The sequence below is a fragment of the Brassica napus genome, chromosome C9, assembly GCF_020379485.1.
Source record: "Brassica napus cultivar Da-Ae chromosome C9, Da-Ae, whole genome shotgun sequence".
NCBI classification, from domain to species: Eukaryota; Viridiplantae; Streptophyta; class Magnoliopsida; order Brassicales; family Brassicaceae; genus Brassica; species Brassica napus.
Genome location: NC_063452.1, coordinates 61,888,368 through 61,901,119, shown reverse-complemented (window position 1 = coordinate 61,901,119; position 12,752 = coordinate 61,888,368). Strand labels below are relative to the sequence as shown.

At 38.1% G+C, this 12,752-nt stretch overlaps 3 protein-coding genes across 4 annotated transcripts; 2 read left to right on the top strand and 1 right to left on the bottom strand.

The window, feature by feature from the left end:
* Positions 1 to 180: 180 nt before the first annotated feature.
* Positions 181 to 2,327, bottom strand: LOC106446096 (spermidine coumaroyl-CoA acyltransferase). The gene is made up of 2 exons (XM_022710454.2): positions 1,530 to 2,327; positions 181 to 1,051 (listed from the first exon to the last, which is right to left on the bottom strand). Exons 1-2 carry the CDS (start codon positions 2,164 to 2,166, stop codon positions 339 to 341), a joined length of 1,350 nt encoding a protein of 449 aa, XP_022566175.1. The 5' UTR covers positions 2,167 to 2,327; the 3' UTR covers positions 181 to 338.
* Positions 2,328 to 7,287: 4,960 nt separating this feature from the next.
* LOC106446097 (CBL-interacting serine/threonine-protein kinase 2-like) lies at positions 7,288 to 9,245 on the top strand. 2 transcript variants are annotated; one of them, XM_013887778.3, is made up of 2 exons: positions 7,288 to 7,512; positions 7,578 to 9,245. In XM_013887778.3, exon 2 carries the CDS (start codon positions 7,581 to 7,583, stop codon positions 8,970 to 8,972), a length of 1,392 nt encoding a protein of 463 aa, XP_013743232.2. In that variant the 5' UTR covers positions 7,288 to 7,512; positions 7,578 to 7,580; the 3' UTR covers positions 8,973 to 9,245. The 2 variants fall into 2 exon arrangements, with proteins under 2 accessions (XP_013743232.2, NP_001302525.1); NM_001315596.1 differs by lacking the exon at positions 7,288 to 7,512 and having other exon boundaries at positions 7,581 to 8,972.
* Positions 9,246 to 9,744: 499 nt separating this feature from the next.
* Positions 9,745 to 11,469, top strand: LOC106446098 (CBL-interacting serine/threonine-protein kinase 2-like). Its single transcript, XM_013887779.3, has one exon. The coding sequence runs from the start codon at positions 9,887 to 9,889 to the stop codon at positions 11,225 to 11,227; it is 1,341 nt and encodes a 446-aa protein (XP_013743233.2). The 5' UTR covers positions 9,745 to 9,886; the 3' UTR covers positions 11,228 to 11,469.
* The last annotated feature ends 1,283 nt before the right edge of the window (positions 11,470 to 12,752 follow it).

The following is a 12,752-nucleotide window of genomic DNA, read 5'->3' as shown; positions in this document are numbered from 1 at the left end:
GGTTCTTAGCTTTTCTTAGATTTTAATTAGAAAAAAACTAAAAACCGTCTCTAAAATAAAAGATATGAGTCGTCTCTTAGCCGAAAAGTGTAAAAAAAAGAACAAAAATTGTCAAATCATGAGTTAAGAAGAGACCGGGGTTAATCATGCCTAAGCTCGTAACATGAGTGGTTGCTGAGGTGGCGCTAAATCATTGGTCTTTTAAAATGTTACATAATGCAAACATAACGCTTGACAAGAAAATGGTTACACAAAGCATGAGGTCCCTTTCATATTTAAATTTAAGTTATAGTGTGGATAACACTCACCCACTTATTATTTTATCATTTCATATAATTTTAAAAGCTTAGAGGATTCATGTGTTCCTTCAAGTTGTCCATTGCAGGTTTGGGTAACGTCACCAGCACCCTAACCCCACCTTGCTTCCTTGGCAAGAAAACGCATATATCCGAAAGAAACTTGGGCACCACTGGTATTATATTCACCGTTCCTCCATACCCGAAATCAACTTCATCTAGCAATCCAAGCTGCCTCCAATCAGTAAGCAGCATAAACGCACCGCTCCCTCCTTGACACGCTACCTTCATCTTCAGACTCTTCTCCGTCTCTTTTAGCTGCTCGGACACGTACCGCTTCTTCAACGCCTCCCTCTTAGCCTCTTTGATGAGTTTCACCACAGGAGACAACGGTGAGCTGCTCAACTCGCCAGCCTTCATTGCCACGCTGGCTTTGACGAATGCGTTTCCGTAGTAGCCTTCACGTAGCGGTGGATCCACAGTGCGGCGTATGCCCACTGCCATCCCGAAAAGGGTAGTTCCATCTGGACTCAGCTTTAGGGCCTTGCACCTTGCTCTCCATACGTGGGCCGCAAGAATCTCTAGAGTTGTGACCTCCTCGGTAACATTGTTCTTGAGCTGGGTGATGTCTTGGGATGTGAAGTTTAGGATCTCACAGACCATGTCGTTGGTTGGTGTGTAGGGAGAAGTTGCCGCAGATGAACAAGCCTCCCCGAAATCAACCAGCTTGGGAGCTTGTTCTTCCTCCATTTGACCTACTTATGTACAAATGTTATGAATCTAATATTTCGAGTAAATAAAAAGAAAAAATTCAAAGTAACTGACTCTGAATGGGAGGTTTGTGAACTTTAGAATAATATATTTTTGGAAAATAGAGGATAATATTTAAGGGGCAAATCTCTAAAATATCATTTTTTTTAAATTATAAAAAAATACTAGTGATAAAAAATTATAAAATAGCACTTATTTGACAAAAAATAACACCTAAATTACTCTAACTCCTACACTAGAATCTCACCCTCATCCCTAACTACTAAATCATAAACACTAATACTAAACTGAAAGTCAAATATAAAATAAAGAAAAAATATTTTTTTCATTTTTAATTGGTGCTATTTTATAGTTTTTTCCTCTTGTATGCTAATTTTTTTGGTATAATAAAGTATTTATCTATTTTTGTTTATATAAATCTAAGATAGTTGGATAAAATTAGTTACACTTTATATTTTATACCGTTAATGTTGAAGTTGTTAGAGGTGAGGCAGTGTCGATCCCAAACGGGGATGATGCTAGGCTTTGTCTTTCCTGCGGCGAACTCAGTGAAGGCCTTGAAAAACTGAGACGCCCCAAAACCATCACATAGAGAATGGGAGAGAGCCGTTGCAAGAGTGATCCCTCCACATGCAAACACAGTTACCTGGAGAGCAAGAACGTTGTAGCCTCCAGAAGCCACAGCTTCATAACTAGGTACGAGTTGGTTCAAGTCTTCGTCCATGTTCTCCAAATAGTTGAGGGAAGAAAGAGTGCACTCTGCGGCCGCCTTTACAAAAGGGACTCCATCTCCCGGAGCACACTTCAGCTCAAGCCTATGGTCATCGGATCTCCGGTGAAGTTTCCCGGCGAGAGGGTAGTAATAGACAAGAGCTTGAGAGAGAGCATCTTGAAGGAGGGAAGCAGGGTCTTGAACTTCTTTGGAAGATGGGGCGTAGACGTAGATGGTTTTGGCGAGGGTTTCGATGTAAGGATCGTTGTCGAGTGTGGAGAGGGAAAGAGAGACTTCAGGTGTTGGCTTTGAAGGTTTCACTATGACCACTTGTGATTTCTTCACCACCAAGGGACTCGTTGAAGAACTCATGCCTTGGCTTCCCATATCTATGTCTTGATTATTAATCTGTCACAGACGTCTTTGTGTGTGTTTATATATAGAAAACTTGTAGAAAAGTATATAGTTGACGTTCCATATTAGAAATAGAGGGAGCGAGTTGGTAAGATTATGACTTTGAAGATTGGAAAAGGTTACAACATGAAATGAAAACTGCAAAGTCAAGTCTTATCTTTATATCATATAAAATTGTGTGGTTTATCCAAATCCCTTTCAATACTTTAACTCGCATTAAAAAATGTATTTGGAACCAAAGAGTTAATCTTGAATTATTGGAGCTATATAGTATAAAAAGTAGGAGCGTAGAAGTCAGATGCATTGATGAAGGCGTTGAAGAGATAATAGTGTTGTAAGTGTCGCAATAAGATTCGCGAGGCACAAAGACTTATCAAGACGCGTATTTGTTTGTGGTGGTAGCCGAGACTCACGTATTCATCACTCCTCATCATTCTCTCTATGTGTATATTTCCTAGTGTTTTTTTACTTTAGAATATCTTATAGACATGGTCTCTACTATAGAGAACAACGACATTGGGTTTTTGGATTCGCAAATCCAAGATGAAGTTAGTAAAATGCTATGTCGAAGCTGTCATGGAGAGCCACGTACGTCGCACATGTGCATATAGACTTTGGAGAGTGACCAGTAAGTGGTTCGGACACGGAGATTCAATGATGTAAAGTAGGGTAATCATATCCGCTTTACAGAATTTCACTCTTTCTTTATTTTATGTGATACAGCTCTTCTTCATGATCCATATGATCATAAGCAATCCAATGTTGGAGTAAGCTTTTGAGTTAATACTTATTTGTAAATTCCGGCTTAAACCTTAATCAGTGTAAAGCATGAAGACTTTGACAGGGAATGTAACATGTATGTGACAAGGAATCCCAAAATAAGAATGAAACTAACGGGATAGAAAGCCGAAACACTAAAGAAAAAAGCAATCTACGAAAGACTCTCTCTCTCCTCACGACTGCTCTCTCCCTTTCCCTACTCTCGAAAGTCACTGGAGCTCCTCCTCTCCGGCGGTCGTTTGCCGCGTTCTTAGCGTGACCGCCGGACCTCGTGTTCTCTCCTTTCTCTGTCGTCTCCCTCTGTGTTCTCCTCTCTGCGGCGGGAATAACTCGATCTTGGCTTAGATCAGGTTCAGATCCGGTGGTTCTGGAGCTTATCTAGTCAGATGGTAGGAGGTGGCGCCGCTTGAGGACGACGGCTGCTCCTTCCTGTGTCTGGCGAAGGTTAGCTCTAGGGTTTTCTGACCGGCGATTTTCCCTCGCTTTGGATCCGGTTTCTGTGCGAGCGATGGTGGGTGTTGCGTTGATGAGGCTTTCCTGGAGCTTTTGTTTCTCTTCCGGCGTGAAAGTGCGGTGGAGTTGCTCTCAGCTTCGGTGTTTGGTTCAGATCCAAGATTTCGCGAGTCTAGGGTCTGTCTCTGTTTGCTCCACTGATGGTCTGTAGTGGAGGCGTGTGGGGTTCGTCGGAGGTCAGATCTATCTCGATCTACCGGTGTTCTCTAGTGGCAGCGCGCAGGTTTAGCGGCGGCGCGTGATGGACCGACAGTGGTGGCGCATGCTGTCGGATAGTGCTTCATTTGCTCCGTTTGTAAGCGGTTTCCGGTGTATTCGATGGTTTCCACGCCTCTACCTTGGAGCTCTCGGCGGTGAGGCCATTCGTCTCGCTCGTTCTTCCCAAATAAGTGATGCCATTGTCTTGTTTCCTTTGGTCGTTTTGGCTAGTACTAGTATCTGTGCGGCAGTAGGGCACTCGGGTTTGTTGCTTCTCTTGTAAGTTCATTTCCGGAGGGTTGGCTTCTTCGCGGTCCGCTTTCTCTATATGAGTTCTCGGTTCAAGGGGTGTATACAGTCACGGAAGGTCAGGTTCGAAGACGGCAATCTTCAGGTCTGCTTTTTGAACGACGGCATCGTCGCGTGGAGGTTCTCTCTCGTGCCGTCGGTGGTGCGTCTATCTGGTTTGGTAGTACGCTCGTGCTTTGATTCTCCAAGTCGGTTTGTGTTGGGATGGGTTGTTGGAAGCTGTAGGAACCGTAGCTTCTAGGTTTGAGAGCGCCTATCTCTCGGTAGCTCGCGGTAACCGGCTACTTTATCTTCGGCCTTCCGACCTTGTTTGGTCTTAGCTCGTCTCGTTGTTTAGCTAGTAAATAGGATGGCCGATCTTCCTTGGTTGCATCTCATTGTTTATCCATTTGTTTAGTTTCGATTTTGCATTCCGCTACTAGTTTTTCTCTGTAATCGCTGTCACAATTTAAAAATTGGTATAATATTTAAAATTTTACCAAAAAAAAAAAAAGAATGAAACAAACTTTTTTTTAACGCTGATTTATTATGACATTGCAACTATGAAAAAGATTACATAGACGACAACTGACAATACTATTTGTCATACATGAGCATTACCAGTTATGGGAACATCCGAATGAAACATTTGATTGATTCTCCTTTTCCACAAAATTTTAAAGAACTACTGTATTATACATAAATTCTAATTATGCTCCTAAATTATTTTTAAAAAAATCTTAAAATTAGTCTAGAAGATGTTTATAATTTCATAAAATACTAGGTTAACAGTCGCGCCTTACGCGGAATGAACATTATATCTATAAATTATTTTATGCATTATATGCTTTTTTACATATTATGAAATAATAAATATATATTTAATAATTAAAATATCAGTAACTATTGCATATACAATTAAATTGGTGCGAACATATAAATAAATTTTATTAGTCCAATTTTTTTTTTCTATTTGATAGGAGATATAATTAATATTTTTATTAAAAAAGTTAAAACTTTAAATTTTTGATATATTTTTAATATTAATGTTTATTAAATGATGATTTCTACCTATATGGTTTTTTGATCATTTGTATCTTTTATAGCAAAAATTTTAAATTACTAATAAAAATTTTTTATTGTGGGATTTATGGCTTTAGTAATTTATTTAAAAAAAATTAAGTTGTCATTGTTTTTTCAAAGTTTTTATCAAAAACAATTGTTCAAAGTAAATTTCGAAATTAAATATTTATGTATTTTATATGGTGTATACTTTAGTTTAAAACGATATATATATATATATATATATATATATATATATATCTTTTAATCTTAGTAATTATTAAATGAGACTTTCTTGTTATAAGATTTTGTAATCATTTGTAACTTGTCATAACAAAAATTTTAAACCATGAATTACAAAATTTGAATGTGAAACTTTTAACTTTCAAAATATAACATATATGGAAAAATCTAATTTTTATTATATAGTTATTGTAGTTGTTTAATTTATTTTAATAGTTTAAAATTAAACAAATATGATAGAAGATACACTATTTTTTTGTCAAATCTTTATTATTTGAAATCATTAATTGTCATATATATTTTAGCCACATTAAGTAATTTCATAACTTTTATTTAAGAAAATAATAAAGAACATTGATAATAAATTTATGGTTAGTTTAATAAAAAATATTATATATTTAGATGGACCAATATATTTTTTTAAAGATTTTAAAAATTATTATAGTGACGACACGTGAATAAAAAAAAAGTGTTGCAATGATTTTTATTTAATATGTAAATGATATGAAAGGGATGTCGCAGACATCTTGAAACTTTATTGCATCTATATTATTAAAAGAGAAGTACCATTTGAAAATGTTCTTATTTCATTAATTAAACTCCCTATTTTTTTGCTTGTCTTTTTCAGTTGCATTTATGAAATATCCTAAAACGAATAAAACTGCCTAATTTATTACTTGTCTTTTGAGTTACATTAATGAAATATTCTTAAATGAATTTAAACTTCCTATTTTATTGTTTGTCTTTTTCAGTTACCTTAATGAAATATCCTTAAATAAATTTGGACATAATGTCATTTAATCAACAAAAAAAACTCATGAGTTATCCTTACATGCATAATTTTAATAATGGAGATTTTAAAAAACGTGCATCATTAAAATGTTACCTAAAACATACAACACTAATATATAACATGCATCAATAAAACTAGAATTTGACTCACACAATTGTACGAATATTATTTTCAGTTGATTAAATTAAAAAATATTTATTTATTCAAAAAATATTTAAGAATGGTTATGTTTTTAAAAATTATATGGTATTATTTTCTCATAACTCATTTGTCATTTGCTAAATTGTTAGAAATAAAATTTTAGCATGATATAACTCAGTTGTCATTTGCTAAATTTATGATTTTTATTTATATTTTTTATTATTTAATTATAATATTTTCATTTTATATTTGAAAGAGAAATGAATTTTCTTTCAAATAATATTTTTGTAAATGTATTTTTTAAAAAATAATCAATTTAAATTGTTATTATCATTGAATATAATTATTTTTGACATAATTTGAGTTTTCGTTTGCATCAAAACTTATCATATTTTAGGATAATTTTAATTTAAAATTTAATTTTCATATTTTTCAAAAAAATTCTAAAAATATTTTTTAAATGTTTTGTTATAATTTTTTAAAAAATATTGAGTTGCATTTCAAATAAAAAGGTAAAGATATTAAAAAAATTCTAATTAAAATATGTAAAATTTAATATAGTTTTAAGGAAATGGTCAAAAAAAAAATTACACATAAAAAAAATCATGATATCGTAAACGAAAAAAAAATTTATGTTTTTACAATTATCTAATTAACTATGTATACTCATTTTTTTATATTTTTTATATGATATCACATATTCGTAAAAAAATAGATAGTTTAATATGCAAAAAAAAATATTTACTTAATGAATATAATATGAATGAATTTTACAAATACATCATTTACTAAAATAAATAATTAAAAACTAAAAATTCATTTTATAATTAAAAACTAAAAATTCATAGCGCGGATCAGGATCTAGTTAACTTTAAACGGTACTTAAAAAATTGTATTTTTGTTTTATGATTTGACAGATCTAGCTATTAATTGGGAGGCTTTTATCCTTAATTACACAAGTAGCACTTAAATATGATTAGAAGTTCTAAAAAAAAAAACAGATCCATCAGAAGAGTCAACTATCAAAGGCGCATGATAGCGGATTAGGTGGACGAGCCCACAAGTAACACATGCTCTCCTCTGTGTCTATCCTCACTTCCACGCATTAACACCACTTTTAAAATAAAAAAATCTGCCTTAGATTTTCTCTCTCTTCATTTCCAATAAAAATAAAAGAAAAAAACAAAAAAATATAAATTAAATTAAAAAAAAAAACCAAAGACAGAGCAGCAGCAGAGCTGAATGCGCTCTACTCATAAGCAAGGATCCATACTTTATCGATCGTATCGTCTTCCTTACAGGTAAATCCACTTCTCCATTGGTATCAGATTCGCTTCCTAAAGTCTCGAACCTTTCTCTTATTTAGGAAATGGAGAACAAACCGAGTGTCTTAACCGACACATACGAGGTAGGTAGGCTACTAGGTCAAGGCACGTTCGCCAAAGTCTACTACGGTCGAAGCGTCCACACCAACGAGAGCGTGGCGATCAAAATGATCGACAAAGAGAAAGTCCTCCGCGTGGGGCTCAGCGACCAGATCAAGCGCGAGATCTCCGTCATGCGTATCGCCAAGCACCCCAACGTGGTCTCCCTCCACGAGGTCATGGCCACCAAGTCCCGCATCTACTTCGTGATCGAGTACTGCAAAGGCGGCGAGCTTTTCAACAAGGTCAAAAAGGGGAAGCTCAGGGAAGACGTCGCCTGGAAGTACTTCCACCAGCTCATCAACGCTGTGGACTTTTGCCATAGCCGCGGTGTTTACCACCGCGACATCAAGCCGGAGAATCTCCTGCTTGATGACAATGAGAATCTCAAGGTTTCTGACTTCGGTCTGAGCGCGCTCGCGGATTGCAAACGCGCCGATGGGCTTTTGCATACCACTTGCGGCACCCCTGCTTACGTGGCGCCTGAGGTGATTAACAGGAAAGGTTACGATGGGACTAAGGCTGATATTTGGTCTTGTGGGGTTGTTTTGTTCGTGCTGTTGGCTGGTTACCTCCCCTTTCACGACTCTAATCTAATGGAGATGTATAGGAAGATTGGTAAAGCGGATTTCAAGTGTCCCAACTGGTTCGCCCCCGAGGCGAAGAGGCTTCTGTGCAAGATGCTGGATCCTAACCACGAGAGTAGGATCACCATCTCGAGGATCAGGGAGAGTTCTTGGTTTAGGAAAGGGCTGCATTTGAAGCAGAAGAAGATGGATAAACAACTCCGGGAAACAACTGTTGTTATTCCCACAGTGGAAGTTGGAGAGAGTTCGGGCTCGAGCGAGAACGGAGAGAGCCAAGAGGCGCCGGCTCAGCTCGCGTACCTGAACGCTTTCGATATCATCAGCTTGTCTGCGGGGTTTGATCTGGGAGGTCTTTTCGGGGATGCCAATGACAAGAGGGAGTCTAGATTCGCGTCGAGGAAGCCTGCTGCTGAGATCATTTCTAAGCTGGAGGAGGTGGCCAGAGGTTTGAACCTGAAGATAAGGAAGCAGGACGCGGGGCTTTTCAAGCTCGAAGGGTCGAAGGAAGGAAGAAAGGGAGCTTTGTCGATGGACGCGGAGATATTCCAAGTGACTCAGACGTTTCACCTGGTTGAAGTGAAGAAATGTGATGGGGACACGGTGGAGTATCAGAGGCTGGTGGAGGAGGATCTTAGGCCTGCGCTGGGAGATGTAGTCTGGGTTTGGCAAGGCGATAAGGAGAAGGAAGAGCAGCTAAAGCGTGGTTTGCAGGACGAACAGGAAGTAGAACAGCATAGTGAACCATTGTAGCAGAGAACATGAAGAAAAGAAGAGACTCTATAAACATAAGGTGTGACAAACAAAAGCAAGAGGGAACAATTACATAACTTGATTCTTTACAATAGCCTCTGCAAAAATTTGCAGATAGTTCGTTTGTTGTAACAAACTACCTTGTGTTTACTTGAGCATCTTATATACTTTTTCTTAATGTTCTTTCAGCACAACAGCAAGAATCAGAGACTGTGTTTGCGTGTGTTGTGTAAGCAAATCCTTGTTAAGTGTACAAAACAAGCAAATTTTATATAGACGTCAGAGCCGGACATAGAGATTTTGAGAGCCGTAGGCGATTTAGTAAAAATTTAAATAATTTTTTTGAATATAAATTTGGAGATCTGGATCTATGCAATTTTTTCAAATAATTTGGAGACTAGAGGCCAATATTTCCCCAACCGGCTTTAGTTACAGCAACGGCTGTTGTTTTCAGATCTCCATGACAGGTTTTGAGAAGCTTGCTGACAAGAATCTAAGAGACATTTCACTTTCGTCTTGTAGGACTTTTGTAAAAAGTCGTATGAAAACACTGTGGATTAAACACACCAATAAACAATGTTCTTTAACTTCGTTTTAAACATGTGTGCTTCTTTTGTTACGCGTTGACAAAAGGTAGGCATCAAAAGGGCATATACAGTAATAGCAAGCGCGTTAGGTTTGACAAGTCCACAGGGAAACAACATATGCACTCTGTCTATGTAAGATTTTAATTTGATTTTGGAATGTTTCATGCTTTCTTTTTCAAGCACTATCTATAAATAAACAAAGACACAGATGAATAGAAGTCAAAGCAGAGATCTGCACGTCCTTCTTTTGTGTCTTCTTCTTCTTCTTCCTCTCTACTGCTTCTCTTTTTCTTGTTTTAAAAAAGATCAAAAATCTGTAGACTAAGGATGGAGAACAAACCAAGCATACTAACCGATAGATACGAGGTCGGGAGATTACTAGGCCAAGGCAACTTCGCCAAGGTCTTCTACGGAAGAAGCGTCCACACAAACGAGAGTGTAGCTATCAAGATGATCGACAAGGACAAACTCAAGAAGGTCGGACACAGCGAGCAGATCAAGAGAGAGATCTCCGTGATGAGCCTCGCCAAACACCCAAACGTCGTGAATCTGCACGAGGTCATGGCGACCAAAACAAAGATCTACCTCGTCCTAGAGTACTGCAAAGGCGGAGAGCTTTTCAAGAAGATGGTCAAAGGCAAACTCGCCGAGAACGTCGCTTGGAAGTACTTTCACCAGCTCATCGACGCGGTTGACTTTTGCCACAGCCGCGGAGTGTACCACCGCGACATCAAGCCGGAGAATCTCTTGCTTGACGAGCACGACAACCTCAAGGTTTCTGATTTCGGTTTAAGCGCGCTTGCCGAGAGCAAGCGCGCTGACGGTCTGCTTCACACCGCGTGCGGCTCGCACGCCTACGCTTGTCCTGAGATTGTTAACCGTAAGGGGTATGATGGGACTAAAGCGGACGTATGGTCTTGTGGGGTTGTCTTGTTTGTGCTTTTGACTGGCTACCTCCCTTTCTACGCTTCGAATCTGATGGATATGTATAGGAAGATCCGTAAAGCGCAGTTCAAGTGTCCTCGTGAGTTCCCTCCTGAAGCGAAGAGGCTGTTGTGTAAGATGCTGGATCCTAACCCTGAGAGTAGGATCACCATCTCGAAGATCAAGGAGAGTTCATGGTTCAAGAAAGGTTTACCAATGAAGCAGAAAAGGATTGAGAAGCAAGTCGTGGAAGCTGAAGGAGTAGGCTCCGGTTCAGGTTCAGGTTCAGGTCCAAGCGAGCCGCCTCCACAGCTTTCAAGCATGAATGCCTTTGATATCATTGCATTGTCTTCGGGGTTGGCACTGGGAGGACTATTCGGAGAAGTGTACAGCAAGAAAGAGTCTAAGTTCACATCTAGAAAGCCTGCTTCGGAGATCATTTGTAAGCTGGAGGAGGTGGCCAGAGGGCTGAGGATGAAGATAAGGAAGCAAGAAGCGGGGCTGTTCAAGATGGAAGGAGGGAAGGAAGGAAGGAAAGGGAGGTTGTTGATCGATGCGGAGATATTTGAAGTGACGGAGACGTTTCACTTGGTTGAAGTGAAGAAATGTAGTGGGGATACAATGGAGTACCAGAGGCTGGTGGAGGAGGATCTTAGGCCTGCTCTGGCTGATATTGTGTGGGTTTGGCAAGGGGAGAACGAGCATGTGTTGCGTGGTTTGCAGGAGGGACAAGAACCATTGTAGAGATCAACAAATAAGTGAACCATTTTTTTTTTTACCTTTTCTTTAACATAGCTTGCATTCATTGTAGAGATAGCTGATTGTTGTAACCTTTTTATATTTTGTGTTTTTTTTTTTTTTTTTTTGCTTACGTTTGTGAGTTTTTATTGAGGTTTGGTTGATACAAATAGCAGAGAATGTGGCGGTAAAGTGTATAAAGTTTACACATTGTTATGTGTTGATAAACTTTCTGTTTCAGTTGTCAATACTCTCGTATGTGTTACTCTGTGAAGTACATTAGATCCAAGGATCGGTTTAGAACATTTTTGAATCAGACCGGTCTGTATAGATGAGGGGTAGTTTCGTCTTTTTGATTATAAGTTAGAAAAAAGGAAACAAAAGATTTGTTTGTGTTATGAAATAACTTATAATTTATAGTATCGGGAAATTTAAATAAGAGTAGAATTCAATACCCGTAGGAAGCAAATAACACTTAATATGAGAGAAAGAGTTTATTATAAAGAAGAAGAAGAAGATGTAATTGTGTACAAAAGAGTGAGATGAGTGATGGTATTTATAGTGAGCAACAATACATAAAATATCAAAGATGGTGCTTGATTTGGTAAATGAGTGGGTGATCATAGTGCTTGATGAGTAGATGATCATAGTGCTTGATGAGTAGATGATCATAGTGCTTGAGTTGGTAAAGGAGTGGAGGATCATTTCAAAGTTTATCTTATAACACTCCCCCTTGATCATCCATCTTGTATTAAGTTTCGTAACACTCTCCTTGGGAACCGGTGTCACTCTCCGCTCTTGCTTAACGTCTTTGTTGCCTCGTTAAAAACCTTTCTAGGAAAACCCAATGGGAAAAACCATAGTTAGGTAAAAAGAGTACAACTACGTAAGCTCCCCCTCGATTGAGCAGTCATAGATCCTTCTGATGACGCATTCCAATGTTATGGACATGTTTTCTGAATACCGAAGTAGGGAGTGATTTTGTGAAGAGGTCGGCTGCATTGTCGCATGATCGGACATATCTTACTTCAATCTCTTTCTTCTTCTCGAGCTCTTGAGTGTATGAGAAGAACTTTGGATGTATATGTTTTGTTCTATCACTTTTGATATATCCTTCCTTCGTTTGAGCAACACATGCTGCATTGTCTTCATATAGAATAGTTGGCCCCGTACTTTTGTCAATCCCACTACTTGAACAAATGTGTTGGCTTATTGATCTTAGCCATACACATTCTTTACTTGCTTCATGGAGTGCGATGATCTCAGCATGATTTGAAGAGGTAGCCACAAGCGTTTGTTTCTGAGAACGCCAAGATATAGCAGTGCCTCCGATCGTAAAAACATATCCTGTTTGCGATCGGGCTTTGTGTGGATCTGAAAGATATCCTGCATCTGCAAAACCAACCATTTGACCATTTGAATCTTTAGGGTAAAATAAGCCTAAATCAATAGTCCCTTGTAGGTAACGAAAGACATGTTTAATTCCATTCCAATGTCTTCGTGTTGGAGATGAGCTAAATCTTGCTAGAAG

What these genes read in the sequence shown, in the direction of transcription:
- LOC106446096 (XM_022710454.2), bottom strand. Translation starts at nt 2,166, where the DNA reads ATGGGAAGCCAAGGCATGAGTTCTTCAACGAGTCCCTTGGTGGTGAAG. An exon ending in TAACAACTTCAACATTAACG is followed by an intron (nt 1,052 to 1,529) that starts GTATAAAATATA and finishes GTACATAAGTAG; the next exon opens with GTCAAATGGAGGAAGAACAA.
- LOC106446097 (XM_013887778.3), top strand. Translation starts at nt 7,581, where the DNA reads ATGGAGAACAAACCGAGTGTCTTAACCGACACATACGAGGTAGGTAGG.
- LOC106446098 (XM_013887779.3), top strand. Translation starts at nt 9,887, where the DNA reads ATGGAGAACAAACCAAGCATACTAACCGATAGATACGAGGTCGGGAGA.